A 25,274-nucleotide genomic window follows, 5' to 3' on the forward strand; every position below is an offset into this window, starting at 1 on the left:
AAGTCATACCTTTCTGAGAGAGAACAATCTTTTTTTTTTTTTTTTTTTTTTTCGGTACTGGGGATCGAACTCAGGGCTTTATGCTTGCAAGGCAAGCACTCTACCAGCTGAGCTATCTCCCAGCCCGAGAACAATCTTATTAGTGATAAAGGGGATACTGGGAAAAACCTATAGGATTGAATATTCTCTGCTGTCAGGGAATATGGAGACCAATAAGAAGAGAGCATTAGTGGTTTTATATATCGCTTTCCCATGTTGACATGTGTGGAAAATACCACTAGGTTCCGAGAAGTCTAGATTGCAAAAGATTGTGTATAACTTTTGTTGGGTCGAAACTTTGTCATCCTAAATAATGTGGAATTCTGCTTTCCTTTTCTCCTTTCCAATATGTAGATCCTACATTGGTTCTAAAAGTATTTCCCTTTTGAACATAGATTCATTAAAAAGGCAAATAATTAAATTAAAATGAAGCTAGAGTGTTAGTTTTTTTTTTTTTTTTGTATTCTTAAAAAAATTTGCTATAAGCCAGGTGCAGTGGTGCATGCCTGTAATCGCAGAGGCTTGGGAGGCTGAGGCAGGAGGATCGAGAGTTCAAAGCCAGCCTCAGCAACTTAGTGAGTCCCTAAGCAACTTAACAGGGACACTGTCTCTAAATAAAATGCAAAAAGGGCTGGGGATGTGGTTTAGTGGTTGAGTGCCCCTGGGTTCAATCCCCATTATATAAAAAAAAAAAAGTTAGCTGCCCCTTGTATTTGATATATTCTTATTTCAAAGATTCATATTTGAAAATGTTTATTCAACATATTTTCAACCTTTGGTTAAGGATGAACTATTGAGACAGCAAGTTAGAAACTGAATTCCCCCTCTATTGGGGAAACCTTGATTTTTACTAGATATAAGTGACAATTGTTTTTGAAGGACCTACAAAACTATAACTGTAACAAAATTAGTTGTCCCAATTTAAAATTTTTCAAATTTTATGTATGATATTATCTTGCCATGTTAGCCAATGAAATTAAAAGAAAAGGTACAGGTGTTGGAGAAGAAGTAAAGTTTTTCCTTTGTCATAATTGATGAAAAGGAAACACCAAAATAGCTTAAAACTATTGGGAATTATAAGTAAGAAGTATTTTTAAATCTCTATTTTTTGTATATTCCAATAAAATATAAAGCATTATAGAATTTTTCTTATCCAAATTTCTCTTATCCAAAGTAATCAGGAGGGTATTAATTTTACAAAATTTAGTTAAGCAGGGTAATCACAAACATAAAGTAACAAATGTCTAATTTTACTTAAAATGTATTCATTTGTAGATTTTTGATGCAGGGTACCCATAGGGTACCCATAGGCAGCCACCTGTATTAGATGGGATCATGAACTGACATCCTTTGTCTTTCTTAGTACTCATCATATATGGTCTATGAGTTCCAATTTTTGCTTTCTTAAGGTGGAGAAAGAATTAAGAAACTTAGTAGGTAATAAGACCCAAAATCCTTTAGATGTCTCACTTTTTCCACCAAATTGTACTGTAGTTTTGCCCAACTACAATTTAATGACAATTTTTAGATGTAATTGAATCTTTCCACAGCGATCAACTTAAACAAAGACTATTCTTTGTTTTCAACATCATATGTCATTAAGTTATGCAAAATTTAACTGAATTATAGAATTACACTAACTACAAAAATTGACTTGAACAGATCTGAGAAGCATAATTATTATAAGCATATATATCAGTTAATGAGGGGAAAGTAGGACAAGAACCTTGATATATTAGAGAGTAGTCCATTAGCCCAAAGCACCTATGTTTTACAGAGAGTATGGAGAGTTTTGGTGAATGCATGAAATCGGTTAAGAGCGATCGACTAATAAATATTATCACTTGCTTAAGAATAAATTTAACAATAATATTTAGGACCTTATATGTTAAAATTACAAAAACTAAAATGAAATACATCAAAAAACTTTTATTTAATGCAATTAACTGTAGTTCTTACATAGAAGGACTCACTATCATAAAGACGTTAGTTTTCCTTATATTAATCTACAGATAAAATGGAATTTTAATCAAAATCAGAATGAAATTTTATTTTAAAATGGACAGAAGCATCCAAAAAATTTTCCCCGAAAGTAAAATATCGCAAAAAGAAGCAATGAGTCCAGTACTGACTCTATAACAGCACTAGCAGATCAGTGTCTTTCATTAGGAGGAAATTGAGAGAACTGAAATCTCAAATGTAATTGGAATCTTCACCTCAGAGTGGAGTTGAAAATGCAATAGCCCAAGTGACTGTTTCCTGCTTTTCATTAACAGTTGCTCACATGTTTTGGGGTGGGGGGAGAGGAAGAATCAGCTATCTTAAAAACTGGATATAAAAACATGGGTCAGGATGTGTGTTCACCTCAGAAATGTTCTATGTAGCAATGGGATCATGCACATCTGGTACAGGAACATTTTTCTACCATAAGTGACACCAATAAATGTTTGTTATGTTTAAAAAAAACAAAAGCAATGATATTCTGAAGTGTGATACAAAGAACTTCAGTATTCACATATCCTGAAATCTGCCATAAAGCTATGGTAGTGAAATCATTGTGATTATGATGCCCAACCCAAGGTGAAAGTTATATTGTTTTAGTCAGCTTTTTCACTGCTGTGACTGAAAGATCTGACCAGACAATTTTAGGGGAGGAAAAGTTCATCTGGTGAATCACAGTTTCAGAGGTCTCAGTCCTTGGGGCTCGGGGCTCCAGGTGAGGCAGAACCTCATGGTGGAAGAGTGTGGTGGAGGGAAGCAGCTCACATGGTGATCAGGAAGCAGAGAGAGACTCCACTCTCCAGATACAAATATATACCCAAAGCCACGCCCCCAAAGCCACGCCCCAATGCCCACCTCCTCCAGCCACGCCCACCTGCCTCCAGCCACCACTCAGTTAATCCCATCAGGGATTCATTCACTGATTGGGTTAAGGCTCTCACAACCCAATCATTTCTCCTCTGAACCTTCCTGCATTATCTCACACGGGAGCTTTTAGGGGACACCTCACATTCAAACTATCACATGTATCAATGGCTTTCTATACAAAGCTAAACAAAAACAAAAGGACAAACCTCAATCATTAATAAGAATTTAGTGTTTTCAGCTGGGGTGGTGGCACATGCCTGTAATCCCAGCTGCTTGGGAAGCCAAGGCAGAAGGATCTCAAGTTCCAAACCAACCTCAGCAAAATCAAGGTACTAGGCAACTAAGTGAGACCCTGTCTGTTCATAAAATACAAAAAAGGGTAGGGGACTGGTTCAGTGCTTGAATGTGCCTGAGTTCAATCCCCAGTACCAAAAAAAAAAAAAAAAAAAAAAAAAAAAAAAGACTTTAGTGGTTTTGATTAAGGAGGCCTTTAAATTAACTGGAGCACAAACAGATTATTTCAAAGTCCATGATGTTGAGAAAACTGACCATTCATTTGGATAAAAATTTAAGAAAAAGCAAGTTGGTTTGATGATTCACTTAGTATATCAATATGAATTTCACATAACTCTGAGATATAAAGGTAAAAAATGAAATAATAAAAGTAATAGAAGAAGCCACGCATGGTGGCACACAGGGCTTGGGAGGCTGAGGCAGGAGGATGGTGAGTTCAATGCCAGCCTCAGCAACTTAGCGAGGCCCTAAGCAACTCAGTGAGATCCTGTCTTTAAATAAAATATAAAAAAAGGGGGGGGGGTAGGGATGTGGCTCAGTGGTTAAGCATTCCTGGGTTCAATCCCTTGTACAAATTAAAAAATGTAATAGAAGAAAATATGTCTGAGCAGTTCTACAATCTTTTGCTGGAGAAAGACTTTCATTGCATGAAACTCAGAAACCACCAAAGAGAAAAGTGTGTACACTTCACCTCACTGAAAGAATCCTGCTCACCTAAACATACATAGACCCTACAAAACAACAAACACAGAAAAGATCCAATAACAAAAGACAGAACCTTAATTGCACAAATATGACTGTGTTAACAGCATTAAAATAGAATGAGCTCTTAGAAACAAACAACAAATAAACAATGACTGGGTAGAGGAGGGAGCTGGTGAAAGATGAAATACAAACAAGCAATAAAAAGGTATAGAAAGACAGGGACAAACATGCTCACTGCAGAACAGTGGAAGATAAGTCAATTGATAATGGACTAAAAAAATGATGATACATTCATAAAAAGTTTGGCTATGTAAGTCAGTTAGAAGGAGGACTTATTTTTATATTCACTGACATGGTAGGATTTCCTTCATCTAATGATGTGCAAAAATGGTTACAAATAACATATAAATAAATACTAGCTTTATATAAAAGCATATATAATATGCTGTATGTATCTGAGATATGTATGTATCACGTGGATGCATAAATGTATTTTACAGATAGAGTGAATGTGGTAGGGTTAAGGGATTATTTATAATTTCTATTTTATATATTCCCATATTATTTTGTTTTTCTATAACCAATATGTTTTATTTTTGTTCACAGAAAAATACATAAAATAGTTAAAGTCAGAGCGAGGACTATTTCTTTTCTTTACTTTTTCTTTTTTAACAGGAATTGAATCCAGGGGCACTAAAACACTGAGCCACATCCCCAGCCTTTTTATTTTTTATTAAGAGACAGGGTCTCACTGAGTCGCTTAGGGCCTTGCTAAGTTGCTGAGGCTGGCTTTGGCTTAAGACTTACTGAGGCTGGCTCAGCCTCCCAAGTCGCTGGGATTACAGGCGTGCGCCACTGCACCCAGCAGACTGAGGAACTTTTCATTGAATTCATTTTATTTATTTTTTTAATTATATAAAAAAATGATTTACATCTAATTAAACTTTTTTTTACCCAATTATGTATAGAATTAGGAGAAACTTTTCCCCCCAACGTGGTAAACAGGATTATGTTTCTACCTACATGTGAATCTAAATATACAAACTAGAGTGTTAAGGTCTAACAGTTCAAGGTCCAGAGTTCCTGTTTTAAAGAGAACCACAGAATGGAATAGTTTAGGCCATAAATATAGGGAGAACTGGATTCATACTGACTTTCAGAGCAAGAGAATTGACAATATTGTTGGAAGTGCAGATGAAAGGCCGACTCCAGGCCTGGTCTGTTTTTATGGCCCAAGAGTTCAAGTTATTTCCACATCTCACTTTAGCCCTACCTGTGGCCTAGGTTGAGTCTCCGCCTAGTGCTAAGATGGCTGCCAGCAGTAGTCATAGCACACACTTCCTGGGTTATATTGGTCAGAGGAGGAGGAACAGGACTTCTCTCCCAAGCACAGCATACAAGCCCTTCCTTTCAGTCTGATTAGATCAATTTCAGTCACTTCGTCATTCACCAACCAATTGCATTTCAAGTATAGTACCATGTGCTGATGAACTTAAAGCAATCTGTGTCTCTTTCTGAAGTTAGGAATGAGAAGGAATCTGAAAAATTTGTTTGAAACTTAGGGGTGAACAACAAGTAGATACCCAATCATGTCCAATAGGATCTACAGATTTTATTATATTTACAAAGTACAATCAAAATTTCATTTGAATCATCTTTATTAGTTGTTCATATGGATTAATTTCACTGGGTAAATTTGCAGATTATCCACATCACTTCAATGATAGATGCTGCTTAGCTGAGTCTAGAGTTATGGAACAAGTTTAAAATTCACATTCAACTTCTTGTAAATGCCTCATGTGGCAATTTTCTCCAAAGATCTGGCTTTCCAAGTAGACAGGTTAAGTTGGTATAAATAAAATCAAAAAAATTATTGTATTCTCTAGCTATCTTCATTGCCATAATATTTGCAAAAATATTATGATACTAGATCATGATAATAGATTAAATAAACGATGATACATTCATAAAAAGTTTGATTACATAAGTCAGTTAGAAGGAGGACATATTTTTATATTCACTGACATGGTAGGATTTCCTTTATCTAACGATGTGCAAAAAAAATTACAAAATAACATATATATAAATACTAGTTTTATATAAAAGCATATATAAGCATATATAATATTGAGATCTCCTAATCCTAGGAGTAAATGGTTCTTGTTCTGAAACCACAGTTCAGTGACAAAGAAGGTATTGAGTATTGGATTGTTCTGGAAACAAAAAATATGCCAAAGGAGAGCAATTAGGGTGAGACTTACATAAAAGCCTTTGGATGAGTCCACAGAAAAGGAAGTGCACAGAGTTCTTGCTGTGAACGGAGGGGGAAGTGTTCTGGATCATAAATCTCCCTCCACGTGGGCAGATGCAATATGAATAACGGGGAATTTTGTTTTTCCTTTCCAATGATTCTAGCCATCATTTATTGCCAGGTCATAAGGAAGTAAGCAGATGCTGTTAATTTGGCATAATATTGAAATGAGACTGCAGCGGAATCACATTTCTGGAGTGAAAAAAATGATGGACTGTTTTCCTTCCAAGAGCTAATGGAGGTGTGTGGAAAATCCAAGCGGCCCAGTGACGAAGCTCTGCAGGAGTTTAATGCAGCTCCAATCCTAATTGAATATTGACTGAAAGATGGCTTTGGGCTGTCCTCCTAGAAACAGAGTGGGGGGCATAGGAAAAGCTCTTTGGAGTAAATAGCAGATCCACAATTGTTTAGAACTGCTGCCAGGGGTCAGGGCAGGAGGGGGACATCCTTCTAATTAATTAAAGACCTTGACCATGTCTCCTCACTCTGGAGGTTGATCATGCTGAATCACAATGCACAGCCATTCACGGGCTGCCTCCGAAAAGTGAGCAGTGGAAAGAAATCCTTTTCTTTTTCCCCAGAAGGCTGGCAAACATTGTGTGGCTTTTGTAGGAGCCAGGTGTGGTAGCGCAGGCCTGTCATCCCAGCGGCTCCAGAGGCTGAGGCAGGAGGATCTCGAGTTCCAAGCCAGCCTCAGCTGCTCAGCGAGGGACTAAGCAACTCAGCCACACCCTGTCTCTAAATAAAATACTAAAAAGGGCTGGGGATGTGGCTCAGTGGTTAAGCAGCCCTGGGTTTAATTCCCAGTAAGAAAAGAAAAAAAAAAAAAAATTATGGGAACTTGTTTCTAACCTGGTCAGGGAAAAATGCTGGAGCAAATAATGCCCTTTGCAAATAAGACGTTCTGTTCACAATGACCATATTCTTTGGGAAAGTTGAAGCCTCAAAACGTTTTGTGGGCAGACAAATCACTCTGAGACAAAGTCAAGGCCAATCACCCTTCATTTGGCAATCACCCAGGTGTCTGCATCAATTTGCATATCCAGTGTTATTTCCAATGGAGCGACTCAGGGGTGCATATCATTTTGCAAGGCCCCCCCACCCCCGAGTCCTTACCAAGTAAAGAACTGACGAAGCCCTTAGGTTCAATGGGCACCATTATCTGCTCCTAACTTACTTTTCCAACCACACACTTTTATGGGCTGTTTTCCCTAAAATACCTAATTTCCTGCCTCCTCATGTTCAAATCCGACCTGTTCCGTCAGCTGCAAATGCAACCTCTCCCAGGAAACTGAGACCCTCTGACAGCCGATGTGGTGTTCTGAGGCCTACAGAATAGTGCAGTGACCCGGTGATTCAAGGACACCTGGATCTTATCTCGGATCAGAGCATCCTGTCCTCTCAGGAGAGCTCTACCCACAGATAACGATGACAACTGGAAGATGAAGTCATGATTAGGAGAACTCTGGAAGGCTGGGCTGGAGCACGTACCTTTGTTCCTACCCCTCTGCCCAGGTCCGAATCATACCGAGTCTATTAACACATAAAAGACAGAAAAGATGATGGTATTCCAGAATGTACGAGAAGGGACAGATGACTGGGAATCTATGCTTCCTTTTTAAGAAACGTTAAGAAACGTGGCCCAACTAAGTTTTCTGGACTCTTAGCACCAAAGTGCAAATCTTTCCACTTGGGAAGTAGTGAGGAGCAACAAGGAAGCTCCACTGTATCCCGTTCTCCAGGGGCCTATTCATTCCACCTGGGGACAAGTGCATTTAGGGGTGGGACAAATCCTAGATTCCCTTTCACCTGCGTGGGCATTCTTAGAAATTTTCTCTCTGGATCCCATACCTGCACCCAGATATGGCTTCTTCCTCTGTTCTTTTATAGGTTTGATTTAAAACGAGGCTTACTGTGGGACTCCTGCTTTCTTGGGACTGGATGAAGCTCTACTGCATCTTTTTTGTTTGTTTGTCCTGGGGATTAAACGCAGGGGCACTTAACCACTGAGCCACATTCCCAGCCCTTTTTATTTTTTATTTAGAGACAGGGTCTTAGTGGCTTAGGGCTTTGCAAAGTTGCTGAGGCTGGCCTTGCACTTGCGATCCTCCTGCTTCAGACTCCCAGGTTGCTGGGATGTCAGGCGTGGGCCACTGCACCCAGCTTCTACAATGTTATGGGGGAGCATTTTTGCACCTGCACAGGGAGATTTTAGAATGTCGGACTGCGGAACTAAATACAACTTAAGGGGCAGGCACCTTACCCTGCGTTCAAGGGCATCCACAGCCATGAGCCAACCTTTGCTTGCTCTTCTTTTCTCTCCCACATTGGAATCTTACATGGTTGTAGTTATCTTCTCAGAGACTCTCCACCTTGCTTTACCTTTTCTCATCTCTGAATAGTTGAAAGTATCTTTCTTCCCTTCCAACTAAGTCCCACCCCTAGCATTTGATCTTCTCAGTCAGCTCAAGGCTTCATTCAAATGTCACTTCTTTCAAAACCAAGTCTGGCTAAAGGCTATTTGATTTGACAGGCAACAAAGGCCTGGAGGTTTAGCACTCTTCAGGGGCCTGAAAAACCAAAGCTGAGATCCTAAATAGCATGCATTATTGTCCAAATGTACACATAAACCCCAAACTCTAAATTAGTAAGTGTTCCATTAAATGACTTCTGAATACATGTCAATTCCACTGTTAAATTCCGTCCCCCTCAAACATCACCACAATTGAAAACCAGTGGTGAAATTGAGTTTTTCCACTGGCAAGGATTGCTGTGCATGCAGCACGACCCCTGAGAAATAATGGTCATTTACTAACCAATTTATATAGACAAGTAATTTCAAAAGCAAGAAGATGGGAAGAAATGCATTCCAATTTAAAACTGGAAAGAGAAATGTGGAAAATGAGGCATAGTTTAATGTATCTGTTATTAAGTGGGGTAGACCCTACAAAATGTGACTCACTCTCTATCCTTCAAAAGTCCAATGGTCCAGGTCACTGTCTGTGAGTCCAAGAGCAACAGGGCAGTGGAGAGAGTCCTACATATAGGTAGGAACCTCGGGAGGCTACTCTGCAGTTCTTGCCAACCAACAGAACCTCTCTGAAATTCACTTTTTGTTTCATATTACAAAATGAGGATTTCTAAAACATGTCCTATCTACTCAAAAAGGTTAAAAGAGTTGAGAAATGAGGTCTTCTCAATGGATATGCTAATAACTGGCAAGGGATATGATTCTTCCCTGAACAATCATGAATTCTTGCAGCTCCTGTGTCTATTGAGCACCTGTTGTGGGTATGCAGTGTCCAGTGCCAGTGGGAATACTGAAAGACAGCTCAGTGGAGTTGAGACTGGGTCCTCCAGTGCAGTTAATATGCACACGGTCAATGCATAGGCTGGCCATAAAGAAGAATGAAATGATGGCATTTGAGAGTAAATGGATGCAACTGGAGACCATCAGATGAAGTGAAATAAGCCGATCCCCAAAAACAAAGGCCGAATGTTTTCTCTGATAAGCAGATACTAACACACAATAAGGGGGGTGGGGAGAAGAGAAGCTCCTTGGATTAGACAAAGGGAAAAGAAGGGAAGGAAGGAGGGATGGGAATGGGAAAGACACTGGAATGAATGGGACATCACTTTCCCATGTTCATATCTGAACACACGACCAGTGAAACTCCACACCATGTCCCACCGCAAGAATGGGAAGTCACACTCCATGTATGTATGACATGTCAACATACACCCTCATGCATATCTAAAAAGCACAATAATAAAAAGGAGCGTAAGCTGGGGTCAGCATGCTTGGTTCCCAACCCAGCTCTACTGTTCACTGGATGTGAGACCTGAGACAAGTTTATTAACTACTTTGCCTCTTTATTTATTTGCTTTTAGTTGTAGGAGTGGAATGATTAGTCACTATCTTGCAAGGTTAGTTATTACTTGACATTAGGCTTGCAAGTACCTAGAGCAATGACTATCCAGAGTAAACATCTAAAAAAAATGCCACTTTGTCTTCTTGTTCTTTGTAATAACTGAGTGCCGTCTTTGACCTAGGAGAGAATGGAAGCAAGATGAGGAGGACTTTTCAAGTGGCAGTGCAAAGACCCTGAGGCACAAGAGTGCATGCATGGCACAGGGGATGTTCAATGGCTCAGTGGGCTGAAGCTAGGATAAGAGAACTATGGAGCTGAGGCTGGTTGGGGGGCAGGAATCATACCATGCAAACAAGTTTGGATTTTACCCTGTGGTGGTAACAGAAAGTCATAGAGGAACTCTGAACAACAGGTCAAGACTGGATTTGTGTTTTGGAAAGATCACTCTGATAACTGGGTGGATTATGAGGAAGAAAGTAGAGTTGGAATGTTGCTGTAAAAGTTAGTGCAAGCAAGCATGAGGGCCCAAAGAAGGACATCAGTGATGAAGGCGAAGAGTGAGGAGGAGATGATAGTTTTCTTAAGAGGAGCAGCTTCAGGTCTGGCATGTCATTTCATGGTAAGGATGAGCAATGTTAGAGATTTAAAGATGAACTGCATGATTTGGCTTTGAGCAACTTAGTTATATAGGAGTGCCACTGAGCCGTTCATAGAGTTAGGAAATAAAGGAGAGAAGAATGGGGGTTCAACATCTCTAGTCATTAGACAAATGCAAAATAAAACTACAACGAGAATCCATCTCACCACAATCAGAATGGCAATTACCAAGAATACAAGTAACAATAAATGTTGGCGAGGATGTGGGGAGAAAGGTTCACTCATACATTGCTGGTGGGACTGCAAATTGGTGCAACCACTCTGGAAAGCAGTGTGGAAATTTCTCAGAAAAATTGGGATGGAACCACCATTTGACCCAGTTATCCCACTCCTTGGTTTATATTCAAAGGACTTAAAATCAGCATAGTACAGTGATGCAGCCACATCAATATTTATAGCAGCTCCATTCACAATAGTTAAGCTATGGAACCAACCTAGGTGCCGGTCAACAGATGAATGGATAAAGAAAGTGTGGTATGTAGACACAATGGAATACTACTCAACCATAAATAAGAATGAAATCATGGAATTTGCTGGAAAAATGAATGGAACTGGAGACGATCATGCTAAGTGAAATAAGCCAAACCCAAAAAACAAAAGGCTGAATGTTCTCTCTGATATGTGGATGCTAACACACAAGGGGGGTGGGGGTGGATAGAAGTTCATTGGATTAGACAAAGGGGACTGAAATAAAGGGAGGGGGACAGGAAATAGGAAAGACAGTGGAATGAATTAAACATAACTTTCCTATGTACATATATGAATACATGACCAGTGAAACTCCACATCATGTACAACCACAATAATGGGATCCTAATGAGAATAAGTTATACTCTATGTATGTATGATATGTCAAAATTCACTCTACTGTCATATATATCTAAAAATAACCAATAAAAAACATATCCAATAAAAAAAAAAAGAATATGGGTAAGAAGATGCATGTTGCTGTTGAGTGGTCTGAGGCCATCTGGGGAGATATCCTGAAGGTCAATATTGTTTCAAATGTCACCTGCTGGTCGTTGCTTTCTGTAAATTTCTTGCTACTGGCCCTCATCATGGGAAAGCACTTGTACCAGAAGTTACATCAACTTCATCATAAAACTTCCTCCTGTTCAAGTCTACTTCATCCCGTTCAAGTCAACTGACAATATCTTGGCACCAAAACTTCCTCGCAGGACCAAGTAGGTGGTTGATTCATAGTCCGGTCCAAGTTCCTAGTCTCACCATAGATCAGAACAAGGCGTTCACTGACTTTCAGCACCATGGACAGCCACTCCTTAAGCAGCACTAAGGCAGATATGACCAGGCATAAGGGATCCGTGGTCTTTGGAAGACCCCTAGGCCAGAGACAGAGATTGGAGAATTCTCAAACTCTCCAATATTAGCAGTAACAGTCATATTGAGTGGTGAGGTTGCCCAGAGAGAAAGTACAGAGATGAGAAGAGGGCTGCCCTACCGAAGTGCTACAACAGGCGGTGTCTCCACAACAGAAACATACTGTGCAAGGTGAGGAGTCTGCAGTCAGAGTGGCAGTGACTTGGTTCCTGAGGAGGGTAAGGAAGAAACTCATTCCCGCCTCTCCCCTCACTTCCTGCATTTTCCCGCCATCTTTGGTGTTCCTGGCTGTAGGCCCATCGCCGACTCTCTGCCTTCTTCTCCACCCAGTGTTCTCCTGTGTGCATGTCTCTGTGTCCAAATGTCCCCTTTTGATAAGGACACCAGCCATGATGGATCTGAATCCTCAAAGACCCTATTTCCAAACAAGGTCACCTCATGAAGTACCAGGATTTGTACTTTGGCATATGAATTTGGGGGGCACATCACCACTCCTAACAAGGGCCAATGATGGAGGCCTGGAGGACACTCCTATGTACGATTGGGACACTCACCCCATTCTACCTTACACTATAGGCGCTCCTCAATTCCCCAACTAGACGGGTAGATTCCCAGAGGTCAGGAGGGCTGTCTAAAACATCTTTGTGTGTTGTGCCTCTAGGATCTAGTAAGTTTCTCGCATGTAGAAGTGTCTCTAAACAACGTATAACATTGTCTGATGATGTATAACAAACAAACACTGAATATGGAAAAGTCCCCAAGAAATGTTTTGAACACAGTATGTTATGACACGTTGTCTTATAGACAACAGTTGCTACGCTTGTCAGAAAAAAATCGCCAAAGTAGATGTTCGAGATATATTTCAACTCATTTGCTTAAACAGCTCCGTGCCTACCATCCATACCAAAAGGCTGTTTTTCTGCAGAAGGCGTAATTATTTGCAAGAATTTTTCAATGTTTTCCCTTTGCTTTCTGAAGCGGCACAGTGGATTCTCTGCATGTTTGCCAAAATCCCATTGTCTTTTGAAAATGATACAGTCCCTCGGGGGTTTACAGTTTAGCATGTGCTCCTGGAACACTTGGGGATTAAAAAAAAAACAAAAACAAAACTTAATTTCAGAGTATCTCAGAACTTTACTACTGTACAGAAGTGATTTTGAGAACTACCAAAGATGAGTTGATAGTTTCCTCTCATAGTCTGCTGAAAAGCCAGCAGTATGTTATCAATTTTCTCCATATCTCTCAGCTTTACAATACCAGCCGGCAGATGGGAACACTTGAAGATTTGATAATTCAATGCATTTTTTCGAACCTTTCTCCCACTTGTTAAAATGAAAGGAATGATACAATAAAGGGGAATTTTCCCTTTGAGTAGTAGAAGGTATCAAGAAAAGGCCATACCTAAGAGGTAATTGTCCTTTTTCAAAATAGATATTTCATAATATTACATTCTTCTTATCATGTTCAATATGCAGTAATCCTATAGTTATATTTATATTCTAACTCCATCCAGAAGAGACCTTAGACAGCTTACAATAAAAGAACAGAAAATAATGCCAAAATCTCATAAAAGAATAAAAGTAGAGAAAAGAAGCATATTTATGTCTAAACACATAGAACTTACAGGCTCTGTGACTTAACTTTGACAATATTGTGATTGATGATATTTTAAGTAGCCAGTCGAGGTGGTGCATGCCTGTAATCCCAGTCAATCTGGAGACTGAGGCAGGAGGATCACAGGTTCAAAGCCAGCCTCAGCTATTTATAGAGACCCTAAGCAACTTAGTGAGAGCCTGTGTCAGAATAAAATATAAAAAGGGCTGGGGATGTGGCTCAGTGGTTAAGTGCCCCTGGGTGGTACCATAGTACCATAGTAATATGTATATACATACAAGGAACCCATCTGGGCAAGAGGACCAAAGGCTGCTTCAAATAATCACTACTGTATAAATAAAAAGCAGCTTAACTTTCAGTATACTGCTCTTGACTGCCTTTTTCTTTCTCCCAGATAAAGCCAATGTAAATACAATAGAACACATACCCAACAAAGAAACTTAGTTCTCACTACGGCTCATTTTTGTTTTAATGTTTGCCCATTTAGACCTGCACTATGGTTCAGTTCAGCTTTAGTTATCACAGGTGATTTGCAATTGTGCATGACTTTTAAAAGGTTTTTGTCTATATTAGAACTAGAAGTTTGTCAGTTCTTGGTGTGAACAAGTCAAGTCTGGAGGTAATTGATAGCATGTTTCCGTGGCACAAGTTATCTTGAAATCATTTGGTAATTGCTTCACCCTTCATGTTTAATGTTCTGAGAAGATTTTATTAAAGTAAGTAAGTTGTGTCTCTATAGTACAAGCAGTTTGTGTTTAAAACTCCCTCACCTCCTCTTCTTCAAAACTTTATAGGAAATAAAGCATCAGTGTGGAGACTGAACATTTGCTGAGCACCTACTATGTGCGCAGACACTATTTAGGGGATGGGGAACCAAATGGAATACAATGACCCTGTCTTTGGGGTTCTTTTTTATTTATTTATTTATTTTAGTTTTAGATGAACACAATACCTTTATTTAATTAATTAATTTATTTTTATGTGGTGCTGAGGATCAAACCCAGTGCCTCACATGTGCTAGCCAAGTGCTCTGCCACTGAGTCACAACCCCAGCCCATCTCTGGGGTTCTTAAAAGTCTGGTGAGAGAGATACACACATATAAGCTATTTTTTTTGTGAGTTGGGAGGGTACTGGAGATTGAACTCAGGGACACTCAACCACTGAGCCACATCCCCAGCCCTATTTTGTATTTGATTTAGAAACAGGGTCTCACTGAGTTGCTTAGCGCCTTGCTGTTGCTGAGGCTGGCTTTGAACTTACGATCCTCCTGCCTCAGCCTCCCAAGCTGCTGGAATTACAGGCATGCACCACTGAGCCCATAAACTAGCATTTTAAAAAAAGATATCTGAATCAGGACCAAAATGTCAAGACTTGAAGAGGTAGGAGACCTACTCCGTAATAGCAGGAATAAGAAAGGCCGCAGAGAGAGCAAGCAATGCCGTGGAACCCAAGACCCTTCCCTGGAGTCTTCTTCCCCTTGAAGTGGGATTGGCATCCACCATTGGACAAGTTGCCTGGCTGGCATTCCTATCCTTGCTACTTTTGTTCAAAGTGGGTTTTTAAAACCAGAGAAATGGCCTGTTCTTTGTCTGAAGTAATACTAGTGAAGCAGCTCATCAGAAGAGGAAGGCAGGGACATCCTCTATCCTTGACCCCAGCTGGCTTGTAAAGGATGCTACAATCAAAACCACCTGCCTCCTGGGCCTGCTTATCATGTTGATGAGGATGATCATGACAGCAATGATGAATATCAGGTTTCTATGGCCAGTACTTCATATATATATTAATTTACTCAATCCTTTTACAGATAAAAATAATACACAACTACATGTATCAACTTAGCCATAACAAGAGCTAATACTTCCAATGCACATACCACACACCAGACCTGTTTCTAAGAGCTCTGATTTATTATCTCAATTTCACAGGAACCCAATCATAGAGGTACCACTGCTCTCTCCATTTTATGGGAGGGTAAGTCAGCTGAATATCACACAGGTCAAATAAATTGCCCAAGATCACAGAGTCTCTAATGGGCTGGTACAGTTAGGAAGCAAACCCAGGCCTTCTAGATTCAGAGTCTAACATCTTAACTTCTCTTCTTCACTGTCTGTCAAGATTATCCATAGCAACAACCGGACTCAAACTATTGGTTGCCCTCCTTGCCCTTTATTTCCTGTTAAAGAAAAGAAAAATAATTCCATCACTTGCTTGGACCGACAGATAAAGAAATAACAAGGTAATTCTGACCCTCGCTGCTTCAACTGTGCTGAAACAATAAATGTGATCCTTAACAAGGAAACTATTATAGTAGCCAGAAACAGCAGAGTTCCAAATCCAGATCATTTTCTAGGAGACTTTACAGGGGCCAAGACTTGATCATTGATACTTCTTAAGCAATGGTAAGAAGAAATGGTGTTGACAAAAACCACAAGCTGCTGCCATATATATATACACACACACACACACATATGTAATTAGAATATATATGATCTATCTATTTGTGTATTTATATGATGATATGTATATGTATACTATATGATTTTCCTCTTGGAACAGTATAATTTAGTTAAATGTAATAAAGATTCCACTATTTAAGTGATGGCTGGGTAACCTTATTTCTATTACTTTTTGCAAATCAATGAAAACTTGACCCTGGTCCTACAACATCTTCCAATTTTAAGAGAAGCCAGAAATCCACAATTTTAAAAAAATGGAATATCTTGATAGCTTTAAATGTTGAGAACTAGTTCAAGATTTTGAAAAGTGTTCTGCAGACAAATAACCTCTATGACTCAGTTTGAGCCCATAGGCTAGGGTTCACCCTCTCCTATGAGATTTGCCTTCTTCTAACCTTTTGAGATCTGATCTCCTCATCTGAAAATTTAGGTAGTTAGATTAGACGGATTCTAACTTCATCTGTAACCAGCAGAGATTCTTTGAAGACCTTGCCTTATCTTGTAAAAACATACCAAATCCAGGGCTGGGGTTGTGGCTCAGTGGTAGAACGCTTGCCTAGCATATACGAGGTACTGGGTTCAATTCTCAGCACCGCATATAAATAAGTGAATAAAAATAAAGGTCGATCAACATCTAAAAAGAATATTGAAAAAAAAATACCAAATCCAAGTTTAAAGAACTGATAAGTCTTAGTCAAGAGTGAGCTCATTGTGCAGAAAGAACAATGAGCTATGACATTGGAAGGGACCTTAGAAATCTCCTGGAGGTGGGGAACACCCCCATCTTCGAATGGTAAAGCAGTTACCCCAGCGACAAAGTGCCTACAACCAGCATTCTTTAGTGATAGTGTTGGCGCTCCAATGCAGGTTCCAATGTTCTTGCTTTTCCTCATCACCTAGCTTTTTAAAATTCTGTAGTCATTTGAACTTGTAGACCCAGCCATGCTAGCAGTCCACTCCGTGTGGGGCTTTTTAATTATACACACCAAGAAACTGCCTCACCCCCCATTCTTTTCTTTCTGATTGGGCCACTTGAGTTAGGTTTCTGCCACTTGGAACCAAAATAATCTAACATTTCCAATCCAATAGGGACTCCACTCCACATGCTTGCTGCCTTCCACTCTTTTCCAGACTAGAGTACCCGTCCCTCCTGCTTACACAAACTGTGCTGATTCTTAAAGGCCTGAATGAGCCTGTTTCCTTCATGATTTCCCCAGTATCACCTCCAATCTTTATGTATATATGCATACACTCTTTCCCCCTTCCCTAGTATAGTGCTTCTAATCAGCCTCTTTACCATTAAATACTTTCCTTCTCCCAACTTATTAGACACATACATATATTCTCTTCCAAACTGAACCATAAACTCCCCTAAATCAGGAACCTGATCTCTCAGACATATTTTGCCACCAAGCTTGGAAGAGTGCTTGGGCTCTGGTCACTTATTTAAGGCTTAGTTGTACATTAGAACTCTCCTCATCTTCTCAGCTTCAGTTTTATAGATACCTGGCCCCAAATCAAATACTGGTAATATTTCAAAGTGATAGCCTATGATTGTGTATTGAATTTGCTTTTGCCGGGGAAAGATCTCTGAATCATTTGACTTTTATTACTTTACACAGTGCAATTCTTCAGGAATGAAAGATTTAATTTCCTTTGTCCTTCAGTCCAGTTTTAGGGAAGCATAAGGCTATTTCAGGTGTGTAATGAGGCAAGAACCTCTTTTATTACTTTTTCTATATTCTGCATCTTCAGAAAGTCTCTGCTAGTACCAGGGCATAACAGTTTCTTCTCGCTGCACCAAAGAGATAGAGGGGAAAATGTCAAAAAACATATTTAAATAATTCAATTCTCCTTCTGATGAAAAGAGAAACATGTAATTCTGTTGGAAGGAAATCTGGTTTAACAGTTATTTGGTTCTCTCAAAAGGTTAGAATATTTTATTTTTTGAATGCAAATCATATTTTGCATTGACAAAGCAAACCCTATGACTTTTGAATAGTGGAGCAAACCAAGGGCCTCAAAGCATATCAGAATAAATGAACCACTCTTATTGATTTAAATACACTCACATACACACACATAGAGTTAACCAGTACCAGATCTTAAATTTTATGAAAAGTCCAGCTCTTGACTGGTGTCCAAATAAAGTTAAATAAGTAAATGAGTAAACATGGACTCTCTATGACTCAACATTAGCTGTACTTTCATGGGAAGGTTATAAGCTGAATCACATGGAAATGAGTAGCTTGAATTTATAACACATTCAGTTCAGTCATCGAGTCCTCCTGAATGAAATAGGAGTTGTCGTAAAGTAGATATAATTTTGGGATTACTCCTTTCTACCATCATATAAATACCCGCACAGAGAGGTATAGGCGCGCACACCTACTATGCAAGGAGAAGGCGGCTCATTTCAGATTGTTTATAATCCAGGCATAATGAATAATTCCCAATTAAAATTAATGGCCCTGTCAATCCAAATATTACACAGAATTGTTTACAATGCCTGCTTGTACCCGCCCTCAGTAACATCTATAAGTAGCTGGTTCACACGAGGTAGCCACCCATCACCGTTACTATACAGTTTAGAAACAGATGGTGTAGCTTTGCCATGCCAACTTCTAGGTATTCACTCTACCATTCTGACAAAAGAAGGGGAGAAGGAGGGGGGGAAGCAAAGAACTGTTGTCATTTGTGAGTTGCTGAGATATAAATTGTGACTGTATGGTGGGAATATTTTTGTTTCAGGTCATAAATGATGAACACCACCAAGTTATATTTAGATTCACAGAAATGCAAGCAAAATATACCTATAAATGATAAAATAGGTCTTGCAAATAATCTGTTCAGAGCCTTGTCTTATAGTGAAAAAGACTGTTGGAATGCCTGGATACCTTTTTTCTCCGGTAAAAGTGAAACCTAAGTAATTAACTATCAAAATTATCCAAATAATGACATCTTTTCCCCTGGCTCAGTTCCAATTGTTCTTCATTTTTTTCTTAATTTTTAAAAATTTTATTTGTTCTAATTAGTTGTACATGACAATAGAATGCATTTATACATTTTGATAGATCATATATCAATCAAGTGTAATCTTCCATTCTTCTGATTATACATATTGCAGGATCACGTCCCAATTGTTCTTTTAAGCTAAATACTTCCTTTCTTCAGTTAGAATCACATAGCAAAACTGATAAAAGTCTTGTGTTCACATTTACCAGCTAACTGCCCAGTTCTCTCCTCATATTCCTTAGGAGGTTAGTACCTACATGTGCATGTTGACTATTTGGTTCCCAGAGAAAGAGGGGTAGACATAAAACCAAGTAGAAATAATCCTGGATAGAGAGGTACACTTGACATATTATCAGGGTGCTTCTGTTCTTATACTAGAATAGTTCTGGCTAGTTTCTCCTGTTGAAAAGATAGGTTTTGGAATCAGAATGCCCTCTGTCTTAATTCTCATTCATTTACCTATCTGTATAGTGTTTTAGGTAAACCACAAAACTCTTTGAATTTCAGTTTTCTCTTGGTAATTCACATATTGTTAGGGTTTTAAGAGAATTAAAAATGATTTTAAAATAATAGAAAAAGGAATTTAGATGAAAACCAAGGGAATCTGAATAAACTATGGACTTCAGATATAATAGCAATGTATTGATAGAGGCTCCTTCAATTGTAACACTTATACCATACTACTGTAAGATATTAATAATAGGGGAAACTGGGTGTGGGGAAATGGAAACTCTCTGTACTTTTTTTTCTAATTTTCAGATAATCTAAAACTATTACTATAATATGAAGTTTATTTTTAAAAAATGATATAAGTATCTTGTACATAGTAATAGGTGCTTAAAAATTGGTAGTCAGCATGATATACAATTTAGTTTTATAAGGTGCATTATATTTTTACAATGTGATCTTTTCTTTTCCTCAGTTCAGCAATTCCTTTTCATAGTTCTATATCTTTGCCTTTCATGTCGCCTACATCATTTTACTTCTCTCCAGGTTTTTCCAGTTTATTTCCTTTCTATTATAAACTCATGTTTAGTTTACAAGTAGTTTATATTTCTCCAACGCTTATTTCAGTTCATCAATTCCACTTGCTGGCCATAATCTTAATGCAATGATTATGGAAACTTTTCAATTACTTCTGCAGATCATTCATTAAAGAAAAAAATCAGAGTTTCAGGACTTTTATTTGGAGAATGAGCAAAACACCCTTTTCCAGACACCCACAAAAAACTTCAAAATAGAACAAGGGGAAAAGCTTATTTTCTTTTATAAATGAGAAGATATATATGCAGCTTCCCAGTAGAGCCAACAGCCCCTGGGGTAGCTTTGCTGGGCTATATATTTAGCAATAAACTAAAAATAGTCTGACCAAAGGGCAATGTTATCAATCTGTCCTGGAGTCTCTCTGACATTAAGGTCATGGGTTAAAACAGAGTCAGCTTGCTCCTTAAAACCACAGCTTTGAAAGCATTCAGGTAAAATATATAATCAGATCAGAAAAATGTGACATGATGACCTTTGTCAGATGACTGAAGGTTCTGTTTGGAAGAACTGGGTCTTTGTGGGATTTTTTTTCTCTGTTACAGTGCTGGGTCGGAGAAAAGTCTGTTACTGCGACTTTATTAAATGAAAGGGGTTTTTTTCTTCTTTTTAATTTTCATTGTGAAAGTATAGGACATCTTTGGTTGGTGCTGTCATTAATGGGATACATTGGAGATGAATTTGTTTCGTGCTATAAAGACACAATTACTGCAGTAATTCCAAGCTGAAATTTGAAATGTCAGGCCCTGTGGACCCAACATCTAACCTTAAACAAATACAAAAAACTTTCACTGCTCCGAGAATATTTTAGCTCTGTGATACTCCAAAATACAGTTGAAAAAGTATGGGGCCACTTTGGGAGTGGGGTGGAGATCCCACCTCTGTCAGTTACCCAGAAACTTACTATTTCTTAGTAAAACTGATATCCAAACTTGTGATGACTGAAATAAATCGGCAGGGTTGGGTAATGTATGTACATACGTAAGCAAAACAAACAGAGGAATCTGTGCTAACTCAAGATAACGATGTAAGAGAAATATGGAAAAATCTAGCACTCTACTACAGAAACATATAATTCAGACTTAAAAGACAGCAACGGAGAAATGCACTATTTTAAGACACTACTCTCTTGGAAGAAACTAACCCTTTTGAAGGGGTTAGAGCCGCCGGCTCACATCGCCCCTGGGGAACTTGACAGGCTTTCTTGCTAGCTCTACTGTTGACTTTCTTCACTAACTCCACCTGGGTTCCTGATTGCTTCTCTGCAGGTCCCCTGCCACTGCCCCTCACCCTGCAATATGCACCGCTCCCCTCCTTTCTTTGGAGAATAGCTGATAGAAATAGGCGCTTTTTTCCTCCCCACATCAAAGGCAGCTCGGAACTGCTTCAGCCTTGCCCCAGCCTCAGACACAAAAAGCTTTTTTGATGCCTATAATTGCGAGGTTTTTTTGCAGCTGCACTTTGTGAAGCAGCAGGGTTTGGAGGGCCTCGGCGAGCCGGAAGGTGGCGGCGAAGTCACCTTGGGAAGAGAGAAGGGTCAAAGGGAAGAAGGTGGAGGTACTGACCCGGGCAGAAGGCCCACAAGGCGCGCCCCTACTCTGGGGTCAGTGTGAAAGGGCAAGGGTGATTGGAAAGAACAGCGGCCAGAGAGGAGCGGTGCCCGAGGGCCCTTTGGCGACCCTAGTTGGTGATCAGCTGACCTAGCTGGGAGGAGGGTGTCTTACGCAGAGTCTCGGGAAGCTTCGCCTTTCCGGCTTGCTTTCTCCCGCTTGTCCCTGAAGCTACTTCGTATCCTCCGGAGCCAAGCGCGGCTCGGAGGTGCTTTCCTCCCGGCACACCGGCGCCCCCACCTGCCGGGTGCCCCCGCCCGCCTAGCGCACGCCCAGGAGGGCGGGCCGGAGCTGAGCGCAGCCGCCGGCCGCTGGAGAGCGCTGGGAGCCCTGCAAGCTAGCAAGGCCTCTCTGGGCGCCGCGGGCTGCAAGTCATTCCCGAGGCTACGGGGTTAGACAGCGGGACCTCTTGCAGGGAGGCCCGGGCACAGGGCGCTGCGCTGCGCTTCAGGCCCCTCGCCGGTCTCAGCAACTCCTGGCTGGACTGGGCCTCAGGGAGAGAGCCTCACAGCCCCTCACTCCCAGGGCGCGGTCTCCACCTGCTTCGACTCCTCCTCGCCAGCTGCGCCGCCAGTTCCCATTGTTCGCCCCGCCCGCCTGGCGACGTCCGGGGCTGCTCCCTGGGCCTCCCAGGCGCACCTACCTTCTGCTGCCGCCGAGCCATGTCGGTGGGCTGTTTGGCGTTGAAGGGGTAGGCGATACAGCGCATCACGAACACATAGAGCTGCAGCCTCTTCTTCCTCTCCTCCTCCTCCTTCTGCAGCCGCTCTAACTCTTCCTTCTCCTTCTCGCTCACCACCGACGGGCTGGGGCTGGAGGGCCGGCCGCCGCCTGCTCGGCTGCTGGGCTGCAGCCCCCCGGCCCCGCCGCCGCTGCTCGAGCCGCCGCTCCCGCCGCCGCCTGCGCCCACCCCGGCCCCAGAGCCGCCGCCGCCCCCCATCCCGGCGCTCCCGGCCGAGCCTTCGCTGGTGCGGCTGGGAGACAGGCGCGCTCCGGACGCGGCCGAGCTGAGCACCTCCTTGCCGCTCTCCTCCTCCACGATCTCATCCGATTCCTCTTCGCTGGACGAAGGGTCCAGCATGGTGGCGCCTGGGAAGGGGGGTCCCGGGAGCCCCCGGTTTGGGGTGCAAAAGGTGGGGGGCGCTGGAGGCAGCCGGAGGTCGGCTCTCGCGGGTGGGCGCTTCTCCCCAGGTCAGGGAGCTAGCGCGCTGCTGCTCAGCCTCGGCCGCCGCGACTGCTTCCACCGCCTGGCGATCGCGAGCTGGGCTTAGACCCAGGAGCGCGAGGGAGGAGGAGAAGGGAGAGGTGCGTCCGTGGATCGGAGGTGGGCAAGGGCGAGAATCAATTGCGAGCCCCAAGCCCGCAGCCGGATGCCATCTGCAGCCGCTGAAGGAGGCGCCTCCAGAAAAGATGCCGAGTGTTGCAAGCTGTCGATGCAGCCAAGAGCCGGAGAGGCATCTTGCCGATTGGGGAGGGAGCGGCGCTTACGTGTTTATTGGCTTAACTCTCCCGTGTCCGCGGCGTAAAGGGCGCCTGCAAAGGGCTTGGAGGCGGGTAGAGCGCGGAGCGTCCCCAAAGTCTCAGAGTCGCTGCGCTTCTGACCCTAACGCCTTCACGTCTTTCTTGCCCCCTCCCTTTCGAGGATATTTTTCTCCTTGATCCCCACTTCTCTTTGCCTTGACCTCTCTTCCCCTCTAGGGGACAAAAAGTTCTTGGGGGAGGGAACAATAGAGAAACCAGGGGTGACTTTTACCAGCGGAGAACAGGCTGTCTGGAGAGGCCAAATCAAGAGGTGTCTGTCACTTAGGAAGTGTGCGAAATTTCATGCGGGAAAGAAAGGGTCGTTCTTCTAGCCCCAGTCTTCACGCCTGGGCTGTGGGGGCTGGGCAGCAAGTTTGTCCCCACCCGTGAAAACTCTGATTCCAGCAATTTACTACGCATACGCCCACTCTAATTAAAATACAAGGGAATCAAATTTTGAGTGTTTTGGTGAATCGAACATGCAGTTCAACTTCTTAAGTGGAACCCCTGCTTTTGCCGACCTCCCTAAAGCTATGATGAACATTCTTCAGTTCCTAAGAACTGAGATTACTTTATGCTGTGATGAACCTATACCAGAGAAAAAGCAAGGTTTCTTGTCATTCAACCCTTTCTTCATCCCTTTTGGCTCGCTGGAGTGAGTAAGCCAAGGAGTGGGCTCCCCAGATGAGAAAAACACACTCCAAGAATTCAGAAGCGTTTGCATCCTAATGCACCGACTCCATTGCACTGTCTTCGCCCTTTTCTGTGGGGTAATGTTAATACGGAGCTGCGGATGGTCTCTCCTTCCCCTGATTCCTTTCATTTAGGCCTATAAACCCTGCACAGGGGAGCTGACCAGCGTGCTGAATCTAATCAGTGACCTGCAGATGAATAGAAAACAAACCAATACCCTCTACCTGTGTTTTCTAATTATCTGTGGATGCTCCTGGGAGGTACTGTAAACGTATAGCATTAGTTATGTTTACAACACAACAGTCTATGTGTTTTCCAATTCACCATAAGTTTTACCATAAACTTTGATAGTCAAATGAAATTTCTGGCTAACCTATTTGGGACCTGAAAACAAACTCTAAATAACATCCAATTTCACATACACTCCAAAATTGTTTGATTTTTTTTAAATTAAGTAATATACAGATGATTTATATTTGACTTCACTATCCTCTCACTTCAAGGACATAAGTTTTACATCCATTACACATTTTGTATCAACTTAAAATATTTTTGAAAATTGAAAAATGGCAATTTCTAAAATTTAGCAGTCCTTGCTTTTTAATCGTTCTAAAGAAGTAAAAGATGCTCAAATAATGTTTTATTGGTTTCTCTGGAACAGACTATTACTATATTTTAATAGTGATGAGTAGGCCAATCAATCATCAACAGCCTTATTTGGCATTTTTTTTTAAGGAACATTGTTTTAGATGCTTGGCATAGATGGAATTCTTAGGAAACAGTCTCTTCAAGAGTCTGTAATCTCCTTTGGGAGAAGCAACATAAACATGTGGAAAAGATTGACAGCATTATTTTAAGTCAACATATCAACAAATCCAGGCTAGCAACCTGACAAAAGATTGCATGGATAAAGCAACGTGGAATGGAAGGGAATCATTCTTCTTTCTCCAAAAAACAGAGTGAAATCATAAAGGAAAGAACCATATGAATGAGTGATAAAAAGAGAAAATGTTACAAAGGGAAGAGGTGGTTTGCAAAGCCATTGTGATCCAACAAGGGGCTATGTAAAGTATGGAATTCTGTAGAAACGGGGTAAGGGTAAGTAAGGGTGAGCCGAATAGAAAAGAGTGAGTTGAAATATAATTCATTTGGCCAAACAGAGGGACAGTGGTATTTATGTTCTTATAATAAATAAATAAATTCAGTTAGCCAGAGAATATATGATGATTTGGGGAG

At 41.1% G+C, this 25,274-nt stretch overlaps 1 protein-coding gene across 18 annotated transcripts in view; it reads right to left on the reverse strand.

Annotated features, from left to right (window-relative positions):
• The window catches only part of Cadps (calcium dependent secretion activator), a 488,152-nt gene extending 464,762 nt beyond the window's left edge, over window positions 1-23,390 (reverse strand). For 5 of the 18 annotated variants that reach the window (XM_047531264.1, XM_047531266.1, XM_047531265.1 and 2 more), the window contains exon 1: window positions 22,468-23,383. In XM_047531264.1, coding sequence (XP_047387220.1) covers window positions 22,468-22,905 — 438 coding nt within the window. In that variant the 5' untranslated portion in view covers window positions 22,906-23,383. Of the gene's footprint in view, window positions 1-22,467 lie in introns of all 18 variants that reach the window. The other 13 variants (XM_047531270.1, XM_047531267.1, XM_047531269.1 and 10 more) reach the window with 7 other exon arrangements.
• Between the last annotated feature and the right edge of the window lie 1,884 nt (window positions 23,391-25,274).

The sequence above is a fragment of the Sciurus carolinensis genome, chromosome 17 (assembly GCF_902686445.1).
Source record: "Sciurus carolinensis chromosome 17, mSciCar1.2, whole genome shotgun sequence".
Lineage (NCBI taxonomy): Eukaryota > Metazoa > Chordata > Mammalia > Rodentia > Sciuridae > Sciurus > Sciurus carolinensis.